This window comes from Oncorhynchus tshawytscha, linkage group LG21, assembly GCF_018296145.1.
Source record: "Oncorhynchus tshawytscha isolate Ot180627B linkage group LG21, Otsh_v2.0, whole genome shotgun sequence".
In the NCBI taxonomy this organism is placed as follows: domain Eukaryota; kingdom Metazoa; phylum Chordata; class Actinopteri; order Salmoniformes; family Salmonidae; genus Oncorhynchus; species Oncorhynchus tshawytscha.
The window spans coordinates 12,857,968-12,880,993 of record NC_056449.1 but is presented as its reverse complement, the minus strand read 5'-3'; the positions used below and the strand labels follow the sequence as shown (position 1 = coordinate 12,880,993).

Genomic DNA, 23,026 nt, shown 5'->3' with positions numbered 1-23,026 from the left:
CATTGTAGAATAATGGTGAAGACATCAAAACTATGAAATAACACACATGAATAATGTAGTAACCAAACATTTTCTATTTGATATTCTTCAAAGTAGCCACCCTTTGCCTTGATGACAGCTTTGTACACTCTTGACATTCTCTCAACCAGCTTCACCTGGAATGCTTTTCCAACCATCTTGAAGGAGTTAATTTATATGCTGAGCGTTAGTTGGCTGCTTTTCCTTCACTCTGTGGTCCAGCTCACTATCTCAATTGAGTTAAGATTGAGTGATTGTTGAGGCCAGGTCATCTGATGCAACACTCCATCACTCCTTTTTGGTCAAATAGCCCTTATACAGCCTTATGCAGCCTGTGTTTTGGGTAATTGTCCTGTTGAAAAATAAACGATTGTCCCACAAAGCGTAAACCAGATGGGATGGCGTATCGCTGCAGAATGCTGTGGTAGCCTTGCTGGTTAAGTGTGCCTTGAATTGTAAATATATCACAGACAGTGTCCCCAGAAAAGCACAATCACACCACCTCCTCCATGCTTCATGTGGGAACCACGCATGCAGAGATCATTCGTTCACCTACCGCGTCTCACGAAGACACAGTGGTTAGAACCAAAAATCTCAAATTTACACTCATCAGACTAAAGGACAGATTTTCACAGGTCTAATGTCCATTGTTTGTGTTTCTTGGGCCAAGCAAGTCTCTTCTTATTAGTATCCTTTAGTAGTGGTTTCTTTGCAGCAATTTGACCATAAAGGCCTGATTCACACAGTCTCCTCTGAATAGTTGATTTTGTGATGTGTCTGTTACTTGAACTCTTATTTGGGCTGCAATTTCTGAGACTGGTAACTCTAATGAACTTATCTTCTGCAGCAGAGGTAACTCTGGGTCTTCCATTCCTGTGGCGGTCCTCACGAGAGCCTGTTTCATCATAGCGCTTGATGGTTTTTGAGACTGCACTTGAAGAAACCTTAGCGGTTCATGAAATGTTCCGGGTTACACTGACCTTCATGTCTTAAAGTAATGATGGACTGTTGTTTTTCTTTGTTTATTTGAGCTATTCTTGGGTTCAAGTCTGGGTTCTGGCTGGGCCACTCAGAGATTTGGACCGATGCCACTCCTGCGTTGTCTTGGCTGTGTGCTTAGGATCGTTGTCCTGTTGGAAGGTGAACATTTGCCTCCAGTCTGAGTGGCTGAGGAGTGGCTTCCATCTGGTCACTACCATAAAGGCCTGGTTGGTGGAGTGCAGAGGAACTCTAGAGCTGTCAGAGTGACTATCGGGTTCTTGGTCACCTCCCTGACCAAGGCCCTTCTCGCCCAATTGCTCAGTTTGGCTGGGCGGCCAGCTCTTTAAAAAAAATATTTTATTTTTTTGCTCTAGGTTGTGTTGGTTCCAAACGTCTTCCTTTTATTAAGGATGGAGGGCACTGTGTAGTTGGGACCTTCTGATTGATGATGCAGACATTTTTCACCAGATATATTTTTTTATTTAACTAGGCAAGTCAGTTAAGAACAAATTCTTATTTTCAATGACGGCCTAGGAACAGTGGGTTAACTGCCTGTTCAGGGGCAGAACGACAGATTTGTACCTTGTCAGCTCGGGGGTTTGAACTTGCAACCTTCCGGTTACTAGTCCAACGCTCTAACCACTAGGCTACCCTGCCGCTCTATGCCCCGACACAATCCTGTCTCGGAGCTCTACTGACAATTCATTAGATATCATGGCTTGGCTTTTGCTCTGACATGCACTGTCAACTGTGGGACCTTTATATAGACAGGTGTTTGCCTTTCCAAATCATGTCCAATCAATTGAATTTACCACAGGTGGACTCCAGTCAAGTCATTGATCATCCTTGAGCTGTTTCTATGGAAACAGGATGCACCTGAGCTCAATTTCGAGTCTCATAGCATAGGTTCTGAATACTTACTTGCGTAAGGTATTTGTTTTTTTTATTTTAAATACATTTGCAAACATATCTAAAAACCTGTTTTCACGTCATTATGGGGTATTGTGTGTAGATTGCTGAGGATTTTTTATTTGATTTAATCCATTTTAGATTAAGGCTGTAACGCAACTTAATGTGGAAAAACTCAAGGGGTCTGAATACTTTCCGAAGGCACTGTATATGATGAGTGTCCCTTTTTCATTTGTTTGGGATATTCTCTGACTACAAATTATATTCCAATAAACTTTTATTATTGTCTGTGCTGCGTTGCTCCTCTTTCTGTTGTATGGTCTTCTCCCCTATGCCTGAAAGGTTGTCTTGAGTGACATGCTGATTCAGTCTTGGGCATATGGTCTCTCATCCAGCTAAAGTGTGACTAGCGAAGTCGTGGTCGGGAAAATGCAGCGTCATGTGTTTGCCATCTGAAAACATCAATTCAACAATTTAATTTATATACGAATATTCTGCCAAGTACTCATTTGTTAGACTGTCAGGAATATCAATGGGCAAACACAGTCACAGGACAGTTTCCTACATATTTGTTTATTTATTTGATGCGACTTAGTCCCCAGATGAGAGATGGCAGAAAAAAATTGCATATCACTTCTGACACAACAAAGCTATAGAAAGAGCATGATGGGGAGGGGATACAATACATTTCATCGTTATGATGGATATCAGCTACATGCCCCTGAGGAAAAGTGCTGTACACTTAAAAAAGAAAAAAAACATGGCTTTGCAGCCCAAAGAAGTAGAAAGCCTCACACATTATTTTTCTATGTTGTAGCCACCCTCGACATGGCGTTGGTTTCCCAGGTGAAGTTTGGTACAGTCTGTCGCTGTGGTTTTACATTCAATTCTATGGCAGGTACAAAAACAACATTTGAATCCCCCCTTTGTCACTCTATGGTAATGATTGACATTAACAGACGCATAATACAAAAGCCTCAAGACTATTTATATTGAGAACTTGTCTTTCAACATTAGACAGTGTTGTTACACATCTCTATGTGGAGCATTACACCATTACACATTTGCATGAGAAAAAAAACCTTCGCTCTACTTACATGGAGTGTACAAAACATTAGGAACACCTTCCTTAGAATGAGTTGCACGGCCCCCTTTTGCCCTCCGAACAGGCTCAATTCTCAAGCATTCCACAGGGATAATGGCCCATTGTTGACTTCAATGCTTCCCACAATTGCATCAAGTTGGTTGGATGTCCTTTGGGTGATGGACCATTCTTGATTCACACGGGAAACTGTTGAGCGTGGAAACCCTGCAGTGTTGCACTTCTTGACACAAACCAGTGAGCCTGGCACCTATTACCATACCCCGTTCAAAGGCACTTAAATATCTTTGCTTGCGCATTCAAAATCTTTGTCTCAAGGCACAAATACTTATTTTACTTATTTTACTTCTCCCCTTCATCTACACTGACTGAAGTGGATTTAACAGGTGACATAGCTTTCACCTGGACACCGTCATGGAAAGTGTTCTTAATCTTTTGTACACTCTACACTAACCGGGTAGAGAACACAGAAAGCCTACATAATCAGAATAGCAGTTATAATCATGGCATTACAATGAAAACTTTGGGTAATAATAACAATCCCCTTTTTAACATGTCTGCATATAAAAGGTACAAACAGACAGTAAATACAGTTTTACACACACGTTAATTCCCGGTCACAAAGCTGTAAAAGTATTTGACACATTGGATATATTACCATTGCATCTGTCTACTTTTCAAAATCAGTCTCAGCTTTGGGTGTCAAGTGTCATACTGTTTTCATGTTTTAAAACAAAATCTTGAAATAAGAGTACAGTGGAGAATGACAAATTTGACTCCACTTCGTCAATCTTTAAACAATCTAGGCATAGAATCTACGTTGTCTTTTTTCTGTATATGTTTATATTGTTTGAAAAATAAAACTATCATACCAAAAATAAAACATATACATATTACATGGCTAATGAGTGATAAATTGACCAATGAAAAGACAAATCTACACACACGGTACACTCTCACACAGACACACAAATGGGTCTTGGGTTGTAGAGAGACGGTTAGGGAATAGAAGAGGTAGTTAGTGTCTCTACAGTCAGTCTGTCTGTGAAAGAGAGCGAGCGCAAGAGCCAGCACATGTGTGTGTCTGTATGTATGTTAGTTTATGCGATAAGAAAAATATGATTGCAATACAAAAAGCAATGGCATAATATTTGGTATAACAAATTGTACCATTCTTCCTGACTAGGTGTCTGATTTCACCCAAGCTTCGTAGTACAACCTTAACTATGCTATTCACATTTTCTTACATGTCATTTTGATACATCCTTCGTCTGTGACACTCAGCATATTTGATTAACCGAAACAGAAACACTATCGTTGTTTTGTTTCAGTAGAAGCTGCACAATTCATATCTGAATATCATTCTTTGGTGTCGTGTGTTCTTTGTCAACATGGATTGAGAAATATTAAAGGAGTAACATGCCCCTGAAGGGTCCTTCAAGTACCATAGAAGTCTTGGACTAGCCACACAGCAAATAAATCAACAACAAAATTCTGATAACTTATCAAGACATTCCAATTCAAGCAACTCCATTGACTAGTATTTGACTTCAAGTCCTGACATGTTAGTGGATCGTGGTTGTAAGTTCTATGGTTAGGGCTCTATTCAATCTGCATCGCTGAAGCGCTAGAAAAGTCATGGTCATTTCCGATTGAGCCGACATACCGTGAATGCAGTCTCCGCCAACGTGGGAACATTGCCTTTAAATATCATTTGGGCTTAAGCGTTGAACTTCCACGATACAGATTGAATAAAGCCATGAGGCAACAAAAACAGCAACAATGCAAAAAAAAAAGACATTTACTTGACGATATTGTGGTTAGTGATTGGGTGGATAATATGAATATTGATACAAATAATCCTACAGTTCCCAAAATCCTTAGCATTGCTCCAGAACCACTTCCTACGCTTACTGGATGCTGTGACCATTGCTATGGTGTTTGAGGCCGTTGATCTCTGAGTGGTTGAGAGCCTCTCTCTCCTGGCCAGTGGCATTCTTGTCCCGAGCCTCCTTCTCCTGGATCAGGTGTCTGCGATGGTAGAAAAGGTATCCAGGCAACAAGAAGCCAGCCAATGAGAAGAGGATCATGCCCAGGTTAATCTGATAAAGGGACAGAGATATGGGAAGTTAGACAAGTGAGGGGTTACAAAGTCTTGTACAGTATGGGTAACTGCACTGGAAAACTGAGCGTGTGTCTCTCACCCAGTAGGGATCTCCGTGCAGGGATCCCACCATGACGATGAAGAGGGGTTGCTGCAGCAGGGCGATCACAGCACTGATCATCGACTGCAGCCCAATCAGAGTTCCAAAGTGGTTAGAGGGGTATCTGAGAGAGAATGTGCAATTATTTCTCAAGTCAATTTCTGTATGTAAAGATGATGACAAAGTTGAGTACTTACACAGCAGCATACAGGCCTCCACAACAGGAGTGGATGAACCCTCTGACAATGGTGTGGAGGATGAAGGTCAGGATCTACGGAGAGAGGAAGAGGGAAGGAGTGTGTTGACATTTGGAGGTGGGGTAGTGTGTGCATTTGTGTGTGTTTGGTAACGAATGAACGAGAAAAACGTGTGTGTGTGTACCTGGAGCCGCAGGTTGTCTATCAGACAGCACACTCCGAACACCAGCAGTAGCAGATTGGTGAAGATGAAGGCTCTCATGGCATTAGTGATTTTCTGTATCTTTTTGTCTCTCGTCAGCCCGTCTGCTGGTCTGAGTGGGATTGGACAGGGGACAATGAGATAAGACATCTATCTATCTACCTCTTACTTCCATTCAGCTTCCCCCTCTCTCTTTCTCACACCTCTTCTCTGTGTCTTTTCTGGTCTCGTCCACACAGTCCTTCATCCTCCAGTCCATAATGTAGCCAATCAGAGGACAGGTGACCAGACACAGCAGCTGCAGGGAGCCGAAGATGGACGAGTAGAAACTCACTGGAGAGAGAAGGGAACATACATTTAGACACCCTGTGAGAAAGACCCAGCGGTATGATTTTACACTGAGGAGGGAACAAGTCAGAACTGATTGTTCTTGCCCAGAGTAGGCTTTTTATTTGCAAGTGAAGATAATAATAGCCGGGTACAAGTATTAACAGAAAGAAGAAAAACTGGAACAAAACTTTAAAACCCAGCAGCATGCAAACCTGTTCCCTGTCCTGTTCGACAAACAAGGAAGTGGCAGGTGCTTAAATACAAATGCAACAGCCAATGAGAACCAGTTTCACATCAGGATACTTGTATTTCAATATGCACATCCTTAGATGATAAACATGAATAACCTTAAGCAGACACATCAATAAAGGTTCTATCATTGCCTGAGCATAAATAATATAATTTTAACGGATAAGCTACTACCACATTACTGCCAATGAAAAACGTTGCGATGGAACAGAACCCTCTTTCATCAGAGGACAACAAGGTAATCACTTACATTTTTGAAGATTCACCTTAATGTTTCACATGCTAAACGTGATCACGTTAGAGAGGTAACTTCTGATTGTTACATACATGATAAGAAAGAGAACAATTTTACCGGGAGACGCACAACAATAGTTTTCGGTGCCAAACCAATTGCCGACGCTCCAAACTCAAACTCATTAGGATATAAACTCAGCAAAAAAATAAGTCCTCTCACTGTCAACTGTGTTAATTTTCAGCAAACTTAACATGTGTAAATATTGTATGAACATGACAAGATTCAACAACTGAGACATAAACTGAACAAGTTCCACAGACGTGACAAACAGAAATTGAATAATGTGTCCCTGAACAAAGGGGAGGGGGGGAGGGGGTCAAAATCAAAAGTAACAGTTCTGGTGTGGCCACCAGCTGCATTAAGTACTGCAGTGCATCTCCTCCTCATGGACTGCACCAGATTTGCCAGTTCTTGCTGTGAGATGTTACCCCACTCGTCCACCAAGGCACCTGCAAGTTCCCGGACATTTCTGGGTGGAATGGCCCTAGCCCTCACCCTTCGATCCAACAGGTCCCAGACGTGCTCAATGGGATTGAGATCCGGGCTCTTCGCTGGCCATGGCAGAACACTGACATTCCTGTCTTGCAGGAAATCACGCACAGAACGAGCAGTATGGCTGGTGGCATTGTCATGCTGGAGGGTCATGTCAGGCTGAGCCTGCAGGAAGGGTACCACATGAGGGAGGAGGATGTCTTTCCTGTAACGCACAGCGTTGAGATTGCCACTAATGACAACAAGCTCAGTCCGATGATGCTGTGACACACCACACCAGACCTTGATGGACCCTCCACCTTCAAATCGATCCCGCTCCATAGTACAGGCCTCGGTGTAACGTTCATTCCTTCGACGATAAACGTGAATCCGACCATCACCATTGGTGAGACAAAACCGCGACTCATTAGTGAAGAGCACTTTTTGCCAGTCCTGTCTGGTCCAGGACGGTGGGTTTGTGCCCATAGGCGACGTTGTTGCCGGTGATGTCTGGTGAAGACCTGCCTTACCACAGGCCTACAAGCCCTCAGTCCAGCCTCTCTCAGCCTATTGCGTACAGTCTGAGCACTGATGGAGGGATTGTGCGTTCCTGGTGTAACTCGGGCAGTTGTTTTTGCCATTCTGTACCTGCCCCGCAGGTGTGATGTTCGGATGTACCAATCCTGTGTAGGTGCTGTTACACATGGTCTGCCACTGCGAGGACGATCAGCTGTCCGTCCTGTCTCCCTGTAGCGCTGTCTTAGGCAGTACGGACATTGCAATTTATTGCCCTGGCCACATCTGCAGTCCTCATGCCTCCTTGCAGCATGCCTAAGGCATGTTCACGCAGATGAGCAGGGACCCTGGGCATCTTTCTTTTGGTGTTTTTCAGAGTCAGTAGAAAGGCCTTTTTACTGTCCTAAGTTTTCATAACTTTGACCTTAATTGCCTACCGTCTGTAAGTTGCTAGTGTCTTAACGACCGTTCCACAGGTGCATGTTCATTAATTGTTTATGGTTCATTGAACAAGCATGGGAAACTGTGTTTAAACCCTTTACAATGAAGATCTTTGAGAGACAGGGTCCTGAAAAAGGGCCAATAAATACTGATTCTCATACACCGTAAGTCATTGTCAGTGTCTTGTTATTCATAATAGCTTTAGATCAAGTGATGGAGGACATGGGCTGATCATCACACACCCATACACACACACGACAAGGACGCGCACCTTCACCAGGAGACATTTCTCACCTTTCTCCTCTGCCTCGACGATCAAAACAGAGGCTAAGGAAAGAAAGGACAGGACAACTTTATTAGAACACATTTACATGGAGGGAAAAATGATAGTATGTTGGTTTGTCAGTGGACTGTCACGGCCTGGTTTGTCAGTGGACTGTCACGGCCTGGTATGTCAGTGGACTGTCGCGGCCTGATTTGTCAGTGGACTGTCACGGTCTGATTTGTCAGTTGACTGACACGGTATGGTGTGTCAGTTGACTGTCACGGTATGGTGTGTCAGTTGACTGTCATGGTCTGGTGTGTCAGTTGACTGTCACGGTCTGGTGTGTCAGTTGACTGTCACGGTCTGGTTTGTCAGTACGTTGGTTGTCAGTTGGTGTGGTTTGTTTGTCACTCACAGTAAGGGTTGCCGTGGGTGACGAGGAACTCCAGCATCTTGTTCATGGCACCCATAAAGAAAATGATCCTGAGCTGGGTCATCCCCATGGTAACCAAACTCCACAGGAAGATGGGCGAGAACACGGACCTACGGAATGGGATGGTGTCTGAGAGAGAGAGAGAGATGGGCAGACAGTTAATATGCGTATATGAGATGTAAATAAGCGTTCTGTTTTCCGGTGTGTGTTCTTGACTCACTCGGTGTTACGGCTGGGAGTTTCTCAGTAGAGTGTTTCAGGTCTCCATTCTTCTGACTCAAACTCTCCCCCACCCCCTTATGGTCTCCAGACACATCAGTCGACGCTAACTGCTTACTGAGGAGGAAAATAAAGAAAGTTGTTTATTTGCTTTCAGTATGGTAACATGATCATGTTTTCACTTACAATTGAAGTGGGAAGTTTACATACACTTAGGTTGTAGTCATTAAAAGTCGCTTTTCAACCACTCCACAAATGTCTTGTTATTAACAAACTATAGTTTTGGCAAGTCGGTTAGGACATCTACTCTGTGCATGACACAAGTGATTTTTCCAACAATTGTTTACAGACAGATTATTTCACTTGAAATTCACTGTATCACAATTCCTGTGGGTCAGAAGTTTACATACACTAAGTTGACTGTGCCTTTAAACAGCTCGGAAAATTCCAGAAAATGATGTCATGGCTTTAGAAGCTTCTGATAGACTAATTGACATCATTTGAGTCAATTGGAGATGTACCTGCGGATCAATTTCAAGGCCTACCTTCAAACTCAGTGCCTCTTTGCTTGACATCATGGGAAAATCAAAAGAAATCAGCCAAGACCTCAGAAAAAAAATTGTAGACCTCCACAAGTCTGGTTCACCCTTGCGAGCAATTTCCAAACGTCTGAAGGTACCACGTTCATCTGTACAAACTATAGTACGCAAGTATAAACATCATGGGACCACGCAGCCGTCATACCGCTCAGGAAGGAGACGCGTTCTGTCTCCTAGAGATGAACGTACTTTGGTGCGAAAAGTGCAAATCAATCCCAGAACAGCAGCAAAGGACCTTGTGAAGATGCTGGAGGAAACAGGTACAAAAGTATCTATATCTACAGTAAAGCGAGTCCTATATCGACATAACCTGAAAGGCCGCTCAGCAAGGAGGAAGACACTGCTCCAAAACCGCCATAAAAATGCCAGACTACGGGTTGCAACTGCACATGGGGACAAAGATCATACTTTTTGGAGAAATGTCCTCTGGTCTGACGAAACAAAAATAGAACTGTTTGGTCATAATGACCATCGTTATGTTTGGAGGAAAAAGGGGGAGGCTTGCAAGCCGAAGAACACTATCTCAACCGTGAAGCACGGTTTGCTGCAGGAGGGCCTTCACAAAATAGATGGCATCATGAGGTAGGAAAATTATGTGGATATATTGAAGCAACATCTCAAGACATCAGTTAGGAAGTTAAAGCTTGGTCGCAAATGGGTCTTCCAAATGGACAACGACCCCAAGCATACTTCCAAAGTTGTGGCAAAATGGCTTAAGGACAACAAAGTCAAGGTATTGGAGTGGCCATCAAAGCCCTGACCTCAATCCCATAGAACATTTGTGGGTAGAACTGAAAAAGCTTGTGTGAGCAAGGAGGCCTACAAACCTGACTCAGTTACACCAGCTCTGTCAGGAGGAATGGGCCAAAATTTACCCAACTTATTGTGGGAAGCTTGTGGAAGGCTACCCAATATGTTTGACCCAAGTTAAACAATTTAAAGGCAATGCTACCAAATACTAATTGAGTGCATGTAAACGTCTGACCCACTGGGAATGTGATGAAAGAAATAAAAGCTGAAATAAATCATTCTCTCTACTATTATTCTGATATTTCACATTCTTAAAATAAAGTGGTGATCCTAACTGACCTAAAACAGGGATTTTTTTACTAGGATTAAATGTCAGGAATTGTACAAAAAAAGAAACGAGTTTAAATGTATATGGCTAAGGTGTATGTAAACTTCTGACTTCAACTGTATCTATATTGTTCTAGCATTGTGGAAGTGTTATGGTAAAAATATTATAATAGCCATTCTTTTTTTTTTAAATCAGTGCTCTGACATTGTAGTAATGTTGTTTCAGTGTTGTACTGACATGTAGTCGACCTCGTCCGGCGTGGGCAAGGCCTCCCCTGGCCAGTTGAAGAAACAGTTGAGGAAGACGACGCCTGCTAGACCCAACCACACCCACATAATCACCCGGAACGACACGCCTGCATCATAGATCAGCTTAGAGAGGGAGAGAACATGGGGTGTTATTAGTAGAGAAAAGCAGAACTTACTTTGGACACTTCATTGACCTCTTCACGTAACATATGAAGGCTGAACATGTATTCTATTTGTATGAGTGATACGAGGCAACAGTCACAAATGTGTGTCCTTCTCTGACGACATCATCGTGTTTACCTTGACTCCAGGGAAGGTGACGGCAGAAGAGGCGTAGGAGCCAATCATCAGAGACATGATGGTGGAGGTCCGACTGCCAAACATGTTGGGTATCTGGAGGGAGAAAGGGGTGGGGAACAGGGGATGGGGAACAGGGGATGAGGAAGAAAGAGAGAGGGATACATTCATGAACAGTCTCAAACATTGATCATTTGACCACAATCAACACATATTGATACAATAGGAGAACAGACACACTGCATTGGGAAAGTCTTGACTGAGTGCATTAGGAGTGCAGTAATGCAAGCTCACCAGCAGAGAGCACAAAGGTATTGAGTAAAATATAAGCCCAATACAGGTTTACTACAGTACAGTATCTACAGAACCACTTTGGCAGAGGAAGTTTTATCATACTGAAAATACTTCTGATCATTTAATCAAGTTAATAATAGACATTTCATAGAGGCAGAAGGATTCAAGCATTATTACCTACTTTTTTGAGACCCAATGATATTCATTCAGAGTACTGTTCATGAGCTGGGCCATTCTCAGCAGACTTTCTCTACTAGTCCACCATCCATCAGCCATGTGCTTATCGACAATGCTCTGCACATGCTCTGGAATCATATGTGTTGTCTCATAGTTTTGATGTCTTCACTATTATTCTACAATGTAGAAAATAGTAAAAATGAAGAAAAACCCTTGAATGAGTAGGTGTTCTAAAACTTTTGACCTGTAGTGCACATCAAACAAATGGTTTCCATGTGTTTGAGGCCATTCCATTCGCTCCACTCTGGCCATTATTAGGAGCCGTCTTGCCCTCAGCAGCCTCCACTGCCGGCAAGCACATGGTAAAAATGTTCTTGGCCGTGTTCCGACATGACACTGGACTAGTAAAAAGACACCCGAAACCTGGTTCCTGGAAGGCAAATATTTCACATTCTGGCGCAGACAACATATATACCAGGATGATCCCTGGCGGATTTTTGGGAACGCTAGTGAGAGGGGCCATATGCTAAAAAAACACAGAGAAGATTGTATCTCTTACAAATGTCAAAGTAAAGTTAGTATAGCCGTGTTAAATGCCCGCCTTGACGTTTGCATGTAACTGTACAGCACAGTGAGACAGAGCGTCTTGGCATCTGTGTATGTGTGTGTGTGTCTGCAGGAGGCGATATTCCCACCGGTTCTCTGACAGGAGCCTAGAAAGCACACATTTAACGGCATGTCCTTCAAGCACATGTGACTTCCCTTTTTGGCCAGTGTAAACATGTGTAAACATGTGAATTTAGGAGAGAGGAATGACCCAGCTGGTTTTACTGTCAGGTACATGGGAATTACTGGAAATGTTACACGGATATGAAAATACATTCTAGGATGGGTAGAAGAGCTGTGAAAAGTGTGTGATGACGAGTGACAAAGCAAATGTGTCTGAGAGAAACAAAGAGAAAGAGAGGGGGGAGAAAGATGGAGGGAGAGACAAAACAAATGTGTCTGAGAGAAACAGAGAAAGAGAGGGGGGAGAAAGATGGAGGGAGAGACAAAACAAATGTGTCTGAGAGAAACAGAGAAAGAGAGGGGGGAGAAAGATGGAGGGAGAGACAAAACAAATGTGTCTGAGAGAAACAAAGAGAAAGAGAGGGGGGAGAAAGATGGAGTGAGAGACAAAACGTGTACTTGAGTCGATGTTAGGTTCCCTAAAGGAGAATATACAGCTGTAGGCCTCCTCTCTCTCTCTCTCCAGAGTTTACAGGAAGCACTGAACCATGGCTGATTAGTAGTCTCATCCTCTCTCTCGAAGGGCTCAGACACACCCATAGTGTTTGCCTGCCGAGAGTACTTTTCGAACTGAGTGCAAACCGGTCTTACATGTAGAATCGCACAAAAAATGGCAGATTTGAGTACGGGTAAACACCTGAATTGGATCACAGCGACATGCTTTACATGACATCAGAGCTCTGACAGCCATTCTGAACTTGGGTACCTCGTGCGACAAAAGTTGTCCCCATCCCTCCCACTAATTAGTGGTGTCACGATACCAGATTTTCCGTCACAAAAAATGGAAACACGAAGCAGACTTCACTCTATGGTCCTTTAAAACCTACTTTTATAAAATAGTGTGTGCAATAGCTTGCAAAAATAAACAAATGTTACTCTTGGTGACAATATAAGGCTGTTTTTTTTCCCAACATTAGGACTGTTTTCCAAAAAAACAAATTGTCCGATTCATGTTTTGTTTCCTTTGCTTCCTGGTATCATGATACTGGCTTAGTGACAACACTACTGCTAGTGATAATTAGGAAACTTTTGCCAATGTTTTGTTGTCTGTGTGAGGGAAATGCTGTAGATTAAGGGGACTATGTATTTTGATAAGATGAGTCCATATCATAAAACTCATGTCATATACAGTGTCAACGTTTATGATCACTATGTTTGATGTGCAGTTACAAGATGACATGGCGTCATACCCTGGGTTGTCCTGGACAGAGTGAGCACATGTTTGTCTGTTGTGAAGAAGATTCGCAGCGGCACAAGCACCTGAATGCACACGAGTCCTTTCTATGCTCACCAGAATTACAATCTGTTTCTCTGAACTGCATTGTGAAAGCCTAACACTGTAATATCATATGTTATAACATAGCTAGTCATGTTGGCTTTAGAACAAGCTATCAAATGATTCCCACCTGACCGAGATTGCGTAAAACAACAGTAATTGTGTGAAGGCAGGGATGCAGGTTTTTGTTCAAACCAAAACTACTACAAGTGTGCTTGCTCTAGTTCCTCAACTACACAGCAAGGAGAGCTAAAAAAAAAAAAGTTTTAAAAAACAAACTTATCGTTCAAGACCCCTTGACTCATAAAAGTACATCATTTTTGTCTTACGTTGCACCTACCCCACATTTTCCAAGAATATGCTTATCATGTTACTGAATGTATCAGAGTACTTTCAGATTTCCTGTAAATATAAAATGCACGTCAAATCAACAATGTTTCGATTCAGCCTTGTGTCAGGTGAACTGTTGTGTCCTCACCTTTCGGTCTAATAATTTCACATTATCGCCAAACTGTTCCCTTTCAATTGCTACCATGGTTATCATGGTGTACAGTGCATTCGGAAAGTATTTAGACCCCTTCACTTTTTCCACAGTCTTGTTGGTTCCAAACTTCTTCCATTTAAGAATGATGGAGACCACTGTGTTCTTGGGGACCTTCTGCAGAAATCTTTGGGTACCTTTCACCAGCTCTGTGCCTCGATACAAACCTGTCTCGGCACTCTACGGACAATTCCTTCCACCTCATGGCTTGGTTTTTGTTCTGACATGCACTGTCAGCTGTGGGACCTTACATAGACAGGTTTGTGCCTTTCCAAATCAGGTCCAATCAATTGAATTTACCACAGGTGGACTCCAATCAAGTTGTAGAAACATCTCAAGGATGACCAATGGAAATAGGATGTACCTGAGTGCAATTTCATGTCTCATTGCAAAGGGATTGAATACTTAAGTAAATAAGGTATTTCTGTTTTTTATTTTAATACAATTTCTTAACCTGTTTTTGCTTGTGTGTAGATTGATAAATTATTATATATAATTGAAGTCGGAAGTTTACATAAACCTTAGCCAAATACATTTAAAGTCAGTTTTTCACAATTACTGACATTTTATCCTAGTAAAAATTCCTTGTCGTAGCATTCGTTTAAATTGTTTAACTTGGGTCAAACGTTTCAGGTAGCCTTCCACAAGCTTCCCACAATAAGTTGGGTGAATTTTGTCCCATTCCTCCTGACAGAGCTGGTGTAACTGAATCAGGTTTGTAGGCCTCCTTGCTCGCACACGCTTTTTCAGTTCTGCCCACACATTTTCTATAGGATTGAGGTCAGGGCTTTGTGATGGCCACTCCAATACCTTGACTTGGTTGTCCTTAAGCCATTTTGCCACAACTTTGGAAGTATGCTTGGGGTCATTGTCCATTTGGAAGACCCATTTGCGACCAAGCTTTAACTTCCTGACTGATGTCTTGAGATGTTGCATCAATATATCCACATCATTTTCCTACCTCATGATGCCATCTATTTTGTGAAGTGCACCAGTCCCTCCTGCAGCAAAGCACCCCCACAACATGATGCTGCCACCCCCGTGCTTCACGGTTGGGAATGTGTTCTTCGGTTTGCAAGCCTCCCCCTTTTTCCTCCAAACATAACAATGGTCATTATGGCCAAACAGTTCTATTTTTGTTTCACCAGACCAGACATTTCTCCAAAAAGTACGATCTTTGTCCCCATGTGCAGTTGCAAACCGTAGGCTGGCTTTTTTATGGCGGTTTTGGAGCAGTGGCTTCTCCCTTGCTGAGCGGCCTTTCAGGTTATGACGATATAGCGGTATGACGGCTGCGTGGTCCCATGGTGTTTATACTTGCATACTATTGTTTGTACAGATGAACGTGGTACCTTCAGGCGTTTGGAAATTGCTCCCAAGGATGAACCAGACTTGTGGAGGTCTACAAGGTCTTGGCTGATTTACTTTGATTTTCCCATGATGTCAAGCAAAGAGGCATTGAGTTTGAAGGTAGGCCTTGAAATACATCTACAGGTACACCTCCAATTGACTCAAAAGATCTCAATTAGCCTATCAGAAGCTTCTAAAGGCATGAGTTCATTTTCTGGAATTTTCCAAGCTGTTTAAAGGCACAGTCGACTTAGTGTATGTAAACTTCTGACCCACTGGAATTGTGATAGTGAATTTTAAGTGAAATAATCTGTCTGTTAACAATAGTTGGAAAAATGTCTTGTGTCATGCACAAAGTAGATGTCCTAACCGACTTGCCAAAACTATAGTTTGTTAACAAGACATTTGTGGAGTGGTTGAAAAATTGGTTTTAATGACTCCAACCTAAGTATATGTAAACTTCCGACTTCAACTGTATTTTTTAAAATCCATTTTAGAATAAAATATACAGGGGGTACTGGTACCGAGTCAATGTGTGATGCAACCGCCTGGTATGGCAACTGCTCGGCATCCGACCGGCATGCCCTTTTCATATTTATTCTGGAATAAACATTTCAATTTCACCCTATCAATAAAAGCCAATTCCCACAAGGTTATAGGGTTAACCATAACCTAATATCACACCTTCAACATCTACAGTATCTGTCAACCAAAACTCTGACGGAGGTTGGTAGAACAAGGTGTCTGCATTTGAAATAGAAAAGTGAAACTTTACAAGCAAGCAAGCAAGCAGTGTACCTTTACAATCTAATGTCCCTAAATAAATCTAATATCCCTAAATAAATCTAATGTCCCTAAATAAATTGAATGTCCCTAAATAAATTGAATGTCCCTAAATCAATTGAATGTCTTTAAATAAATTGAATGTCCTAAATCAAGCCGCATGACATGACATCTATCTACCCACAATGCTGAGAATATGTGGTCTGAATCCAATGTAGGTTTCGTCTGTAAAGTTCACAATAAAACAGAGCTAAGCATTAAATGTTGAATGGCAATCCCCTGGGCTCGACTAGAAAAACAATGGCATAAGGATAGAATGGAGAGTTTGTTCAACAAACCAAACTGAAGTGACCTCCCTCATCAGGACTAAAACATTACAACCACAACAACATGGGCAGTGTTGCTACTACAACCACTCAAAGAGAAGGGCTGTCTATGTCTGCGTGTGTCCTTGTGCCCCAGTGCTGACATAAGTTCTAACAACACCCTTATGAAACCCGGTCCACGCTGGTCCAGCCCAGCCCAGTTGGGGAACAGACTCATCATAGACCGGGGTCAGAGAGACAAATGGAGAGGGGTGAATGTCAATTAAGTGTGTGTGTATATATATATATATATAAAGCCATGCCACTGAGAAGGGCTGGGGTGGCAGGAGGACACAACTCATGCCGAACAGTGTGTGTGCATTCTCCCTGGGTATATGGGCAAACTATGTTTGTGGCAAACTATGTGGGAGGCACTAGGGTTGTGTGTACAACAGAGAGCGAAAGGACGAACTGTCGTTTGACGTGTGTGACAGCATGCAGCAGGTATTCATTTGTGAGCGTGATTGAAGGGGTGTGTGAATGTTTTGGATTGAGTGTTTCAGCAAATATACCTACACGAAGAGGTTGCTTAAAACTGGTCTGTCGTCTAAAGCCAGGAGAAAGGTCAGAGGTTACAGGATTGCCTGGGGTCAACAGTACCTGACTAGACCTCTCTCAGTCTGCATTGTGATTTTGTCTATGTGTTCCCCTAGTGTTTCTGGGGGTTTCTGTGTGAGGACACACACATGGGGATCGAGGCAGTTCCGTGTTTGTTTTTGGATTTTTCCAGCTGACTAATATCAGCTAGAACAGAGAGAGTAAGATAAGAACTGCGGAAAGAGGGAGAGGGAGGAAGGGGGTGGAGAGAGGGTGAGTGTGCCCTTGTGTGTTTTGGGTAAAGGTGGGTGTGTGACGAGTCAGGACTTGTGATTGGTGGAGGCACAAGTGGGACAATTTCCATCTGGGAAAAGGCATGTGCAACTCAGGCGCCAAAATACCCACACACACACACACACACACACTCACGTAAACAATTTCACATCCATAAACACTAAAAGCTACCCTCCCTCAAAACCTGTTGGTGACTAACATCCACTACCTTTCAAACGTTTGGGGTCACTTAGAAATGTCCTTGTTGTCCATGAAAACATACATGAAATTAGTTGCAAAATTAATAGGAAATGTAGTCAAGACGTTGACAAGGTTATAAATAATGATTTTTAATTTAAATGATAATTGTGTCCTTCAAACTTTGCTTTCGTCAAAGAATCCGACATTTGCAGCAATTACAGCATTGCAAGACCTTTGGCATTCTAGTTGTCAACTTGTTGAGGTAATCTGAAGAGATTTCACCCCATGTTTCCTGAAGCACCTCCCACAAGTCGGATTGGCTTGATGGTCACTTCTTACGTACCATACGGTCAAGCTGCTCCTACAACAGCTCAATAGGATTGAGATCCGGTGACTGTGCTGGCCACTCCATTATAGACAGAATACCAGCTGACTGCTTCTTCCCTAAATAGTTCTTGCATTGTTTGGAGCTGTGCTTTGGGTCATTGTCCTGTTGTAGGAAGAAATTGGCTCCAATTAAGCGCCATCCACAGGGTATGGCATGGCGTTGCAAAATGGAGTGATAGCCTTCCTTCTTCAAGATCCCTTTTACCCTGTACAAATCTCCCACTTTACCACCACCAAAGTACCCCCAGACCATCACATTGCCTCCACCATGCTTGACAGATGGCATCCAGCACTTATCCAGCATATTTTCATTTTCTCTGAGTCTCACAAATGTTCTTCTTTGTGATCCAAACACCTCAAACTTAGATTTGTCTGTCCATAACACTTTTTTCCAATCTTCATCTGTCCAGTGTCTGTGTTCTTTTTCCCATCTTAATCTTGTATTTTTATTGGCCAGTCTAAGATATGGCTTTTTCTTTTCAACTTTGCCTAGAAGGCCAGCATCCCGGAGTCGCCTCTTCACTGTTGACGCTGAGACTGGTGTTTTGCTGGTACTATTTAATGAAGCTGCCAGTTGAGGACTTGTGAGGCATCTGTTTCTCAAACTAGACACTAATGTACTTATCCTTTTGCTCAGTTGTGCACCAAGGCCCCCCAGTCCTCTTTCTATTCTGGTTAGAGACAGTTTGCGCTGTTCTGTGAAGGGAATAGTACACAGCGTTGTATGAGATCTTCAGTTTCTTGGCAATTTCTCGCATGGAATAGCCTTCTTTTCTCAGAACAAGAATAGGCTGATGAGTTTCAGAAGAAAGTTCTTTGTTTCTGGCCATTTTGAGCCTGTAATCAAACCCACAAATGCTGATGCTCCAGATACTCAACAAGTCTAAAGAAGGCCAGTTTTATTGCTTCTTTAATCAGAACAACAGTTTTTAGCTGTGCTAACAATTGCAAAATGGTTTTCTAATGATCAATTAGCCTTTTAAAATGATAAACTTGGATTAGCTAACACAACATGCCATTGGAACACAGGAGTGATCGTTGCTGATAATGGGCCTCTGTACACCTATGTAGATATTCCATTAAAAAGCAACCGTTTCCAGCTGCAATAGTCATTTACAACATTAACAATGTCTACACTGTATTTCTGATCAATTTGATGTTATTTCACTGGTAAAAAAAAAAAAAAGCTTTTCTTTCAAAAACAAGGACATTTCTAAGTGACCCCAAACATTTGAAAGGTACTGTATGGTAACACAAGCCTACTGTACAGTAATTATAACACACACACAGGTGGCCCCAGACTAACACAGGCAAGGTAACTCATGTCATATGACATGCACACACATCACACACACGCAAACAACTACCTTCCAGAAACACACTGTCCTCTCAGGTCTATGACGCTAACCACCCCATATTACTCAATCAATAGTGGGAAATTCCTCTGTGCCGCAAAAACACCTTGTTGGCTCATCATACAAACAGGACAAAACTGAATGATATTGGTTTTTCAGTGACATGGGAAGCCAACATCCAGGTTGTCTTCAAGGACAACCGTGTTTGCTGATTTTTTGATCCGAGGTAAACAGATGTGAGGATCTGCTGTTTTATCAACCACTCGAATAGAGCAAATATTGACTGTCGTGTTTGACAAACTTAGACCAGATGGACTAGAGGTGTCACTAGTCTCTCTCTCTGTGTGTGTGTGTGTGTGTGTGTGTGTGTGTGTGTGTGTGTGTGTGTGTCTCACCGTGAGGGAGGTGAAGGTCAAGCAGATTCCTCCAAAGCCGTTGAAGGAGAGTGCCAGAAAGATGAGAGCAGAGAGCCCTGGAGAGAGAGAAAATGAGATCGAGGAGGTAAAGAAATAATCCACAAAAAAACAATATTTTGGTATTTTTTCATTAGTCCACTGTTGATACAGTCACAAAATGTTTCGCATGTCAGTGTGTTTTAAATATATACCATTTTCAAGTAATGTGACATCATGATGATGACGTGTTTTGCAAGTTACACTTTGCTTCTTGAAAGTCACATTTCTTGAAAACTTGACTGCTGACATGCAAAACATTTTGGGGCAAATGTGGACTAATGAAACAAATACCAACATATAGTTTGAGTCGATTATTTCTTTAAACACTGTTGACTAGGTGTATAAATATGTGTATAGTCCACAGCAGGGGTCTCCAAACTATTCTAGCATGAGAGCTACTTTAACAAAATCTAACATGTCGCAAGCTACACATTTTTTTTATAGCATTCAAATAGGCAAGTTCTTTTCCTCTTCTCCCCTGCTACTCTTCCCTGGGTCCTTGGTGTTTTCTGTTAATATACTTGGTAAAATAATGGCTAACAAACAAACTAAGGGGCCCACATATAATAATGTTTTACATTTTCCTGAATTCAGTTTTCTCAGTTTTATTTTCCTTGTTCTGAGTCCATGCCCATGCTTAAATCACATCAGAAGACTATTTGTGAGGTCTGGGGAAAAAACGAGCAAATTGAATTTATTTTGTGTAATTCCTCATTGCGCATCTAGCAACAGAGGAATGTGTCAGTCGAGCGATGTTTCTCCTGTTAGGCCTACTGCTGCAGCACGTCATGGCAGAGTTTGCAAACAAATCGCCACTCAATTGATACAAATAATGTAGTTCTGTCAGCTAAGCCTATTTTTCTGTTAACATTTAATGGGAAAGTTCACCCCGGTGACACTTTGCTTCTTGAAAGTCCAGTATGTTGAAAACTTGACTGCTGACATGGAAAACATTTTGGGACAGTATCAACTGTGGACTAAAATACCAACATATAATTTTTGAGTAGATTTTCCCTTTTATTGAAAATGTTTTGGGGGGAATGTCTTTCTGTCTACCCACAAGACGGTTATCATTAGCATCACTAACTGGCTACACACAAAATAGACTAACACGCATACCAAACAGACAGACAGGGGCAATATTGGCGGAAATGAATTGGCAGATATTGTGGCTAACCGGGGATGGGATAATGTCAATATTGCTTTGATTGGATGGTTGCCAGGAGCTTTATGTCTATGACAGTTTGCGATGGAACTTGTGGAAAAAAATGCATGTACTTTCAGAATTGATTGGCGAGCTACTCATAGGTGGGCTGTGAGCTACTGGTAGCTTGTGCTCGACCTGTTGGAGACTCCTGGTCTACAGGTATCGACAAGTGGCAGCGTGTGTGTGTGTGTGTGTGTGGGGGTCTGTGTTTGTGCGTGCCTGTGTTGGGGATAATGTCTGTGACTTACGATGAGGATCGTACGCTGATATTGACATCATGGCACAAGAGAGACCAAAACAAAAACTGCAAAAAAAGGAAGTTTCATTTTTAGATGGACATCCAGACCTAAAAAAAATACATTATTATACATTCATTAGCAGATAACAACGGTACATTTCAAGACAAGGAGGGAGATGGAAGAGGTGTACCAGTCAAATCTCTCTCTCTCTATTAGCTTCTTTCTCTCCCTTTTTTGCCAGAAGAGATTCCAACGAGGCAGAGGTTCTCCTCGAGCCATGTGTCTGTCATTACAGCATTCACACACCTCTTTTGTCTGTCACACATTCCTCATTACTCAAACCTCCCCTATGGTAAACCTAAAACACACACATACAGGAACACATTGACACGTGTACTTTAAGCGATTCTCACCCGGTGGGAGGTTTTGACTGGGTGGCGAATACTCCAGTCTGAATTTAAATGACTCAAACCAGGTATAAAGTGTTTAGAAATGATAATGAACCTTTTTTTCAATCACAGTATTTTCAATATAGTTATGAGCAGTGCCATTTAGCAGATTTTGATGATTTTAGTGAGCTTAACATTCTTCTTTGAGAATATGGGCCGAATGGAATTATTGACAATGAAAAAGGTGTGACTGTTGTTCCCTTGTCATATAATTGGTACAATAAATATCAATAAAGCATTAAAAATAGTTTTCCAGATTGCTTTTTGGCCCAAAAAATTGCAATGCGAATATTGGATCGCTACTGAGACAACCTGGTTCAATTTGGGTCCCAAGGCAAAATCAGTTGAGAACCACTCCCTTAAACACACACACACACACAAAGACAAACACACACACACACAGCCCCACCCATGTTCACTGAGGAGACACAAAAGACTAAATGCCCCTCCACCCGCCCTGGGTATGTGATCTGGCATAATCTGACTTCCTCTGCCTTTAAGCAGTCTGACATTAACTTTTTGGGCTTTACCACTATTTCCCATTTTGATTTTTGGCGGGGACTGCCTAGCGGTTAAGAGTGTTGAGCCAGTAACCAAAAGGTTGCTGGTTCGAATCCCTGAGCTCACTAGGTGAAAAATCTGTCGATGTGCCCTTGAGCAAGGCACTTAACCATAATTGCTCCTGTTCCTCTGGATAAGAGTGTCTGCTAAATTACTCAAATGTAAAAACTATTCAATTAGAGCTATATGGCTCATTTCGACAATCGTTAATATTCATGTTGGCCACTGATATGGAAAATCTCGGTTTGAATGAATAACTTTCATGGCTTTGCAAAGATCTGACAACTGCTTGCTGATTTCCCATTAGGTCAGGTGTGAATGTTCCGGGGGCCTAACCTACCCAAACAGTTTGGATACAATTGGAAGTCTGCTGATGGCTCATCAGCAGGCAGTAAAAGTATATGCTAAATTGAGAACCTGTGAAAGGCTCTTGTGCTTGCAGGAACAATACCATACAATACTTGCTTTATTGTCAAGCAGCGGCCCTGGAGCACTTAGGGGTAAAGTGCCTTGCTCAAGAGCACAACAGCGTTAGATAGTATACAAGATATTGAACCCGGTAATCCTCCGGCTGCTGGCTCACTCCCTGCAGATTTCACAGCAGGCAACTCGGGGTTCGAGTCGGCAACCCTCTGGTTACTGGCCAGCTTCTCTAACCTCGAGACATTTTACATTTAAGCATACTTAGCTGCCTGCCGATGGGCATCAACGGGCTCCCCATTGTATTCAAACT

At 42.3% G+C, this 23,026-nt stretch overlaps 1 protein-coding gene across 1 annotated transcript in view; it reads right to left on the bottom strand.

The window, feature by feature from the left end:
- Positions 1 to 2,462: 2,462 nt before the first annotated feature.
- Positions 2,463 to 23,026, bottom strand: part of slc43a1a (solute carrier family 43 member 1a) — a 32,482-nt gene continuing 11,918 nt past the window's right edge. Inside the window, exons 4-15 of the mRNA XM_024382969.2 lie at positions 21,293 to 21,348; positions 19,778 to 19,854; positions 11,058 to 11,150; positions 10,747 to 10,880; positions 8,834 to 8,949; positions 8,596 to 8,742; positions 8,210 to 8,242; positions 5,817 to 5,946; positions 5,596 to 5,725; positions 5,412 to 5,485; positions 5,215 to 5,338; positions 2,463 to 5,112 (exon numbers count right to left, since the gene is read on the bottom strand). Coding sequence (XP_024238737.1) covers positions 4,921 to 5,112; positions 5,215 to 5,338; positions 5,412 to 5,485; positions 5,596 to 5,725; positions 5,817 to 5,946; positions 8,210 to 8,242; positions 8,596 to 8,742; positions 8,834 to 8,949; positions 10,747 to 10,880; positions 11,058 to 11,150; positions 19,778 to 19,854; positions 21,293 to 21,348 — 1,306 coding nt within the window. The 3' untranslated portion in view covers positions 2,463 to 4,920. The remainder of the gene's footprint in view (positions 5,113 to 5,214; positions 5,339 to 5,411; positions 5,486 to 5,595; positions 5,726 to 5,816; positions 5,947 to 8,209; positions 8,243 to 8,595; positions 8,743 to 8,833; positions 8,950 to 10,746; positions 10,881 to 11,057; positions 11,151 to 19,777; positions 19,855 to 21,292; positions 21,349 to 23,026) is intronic.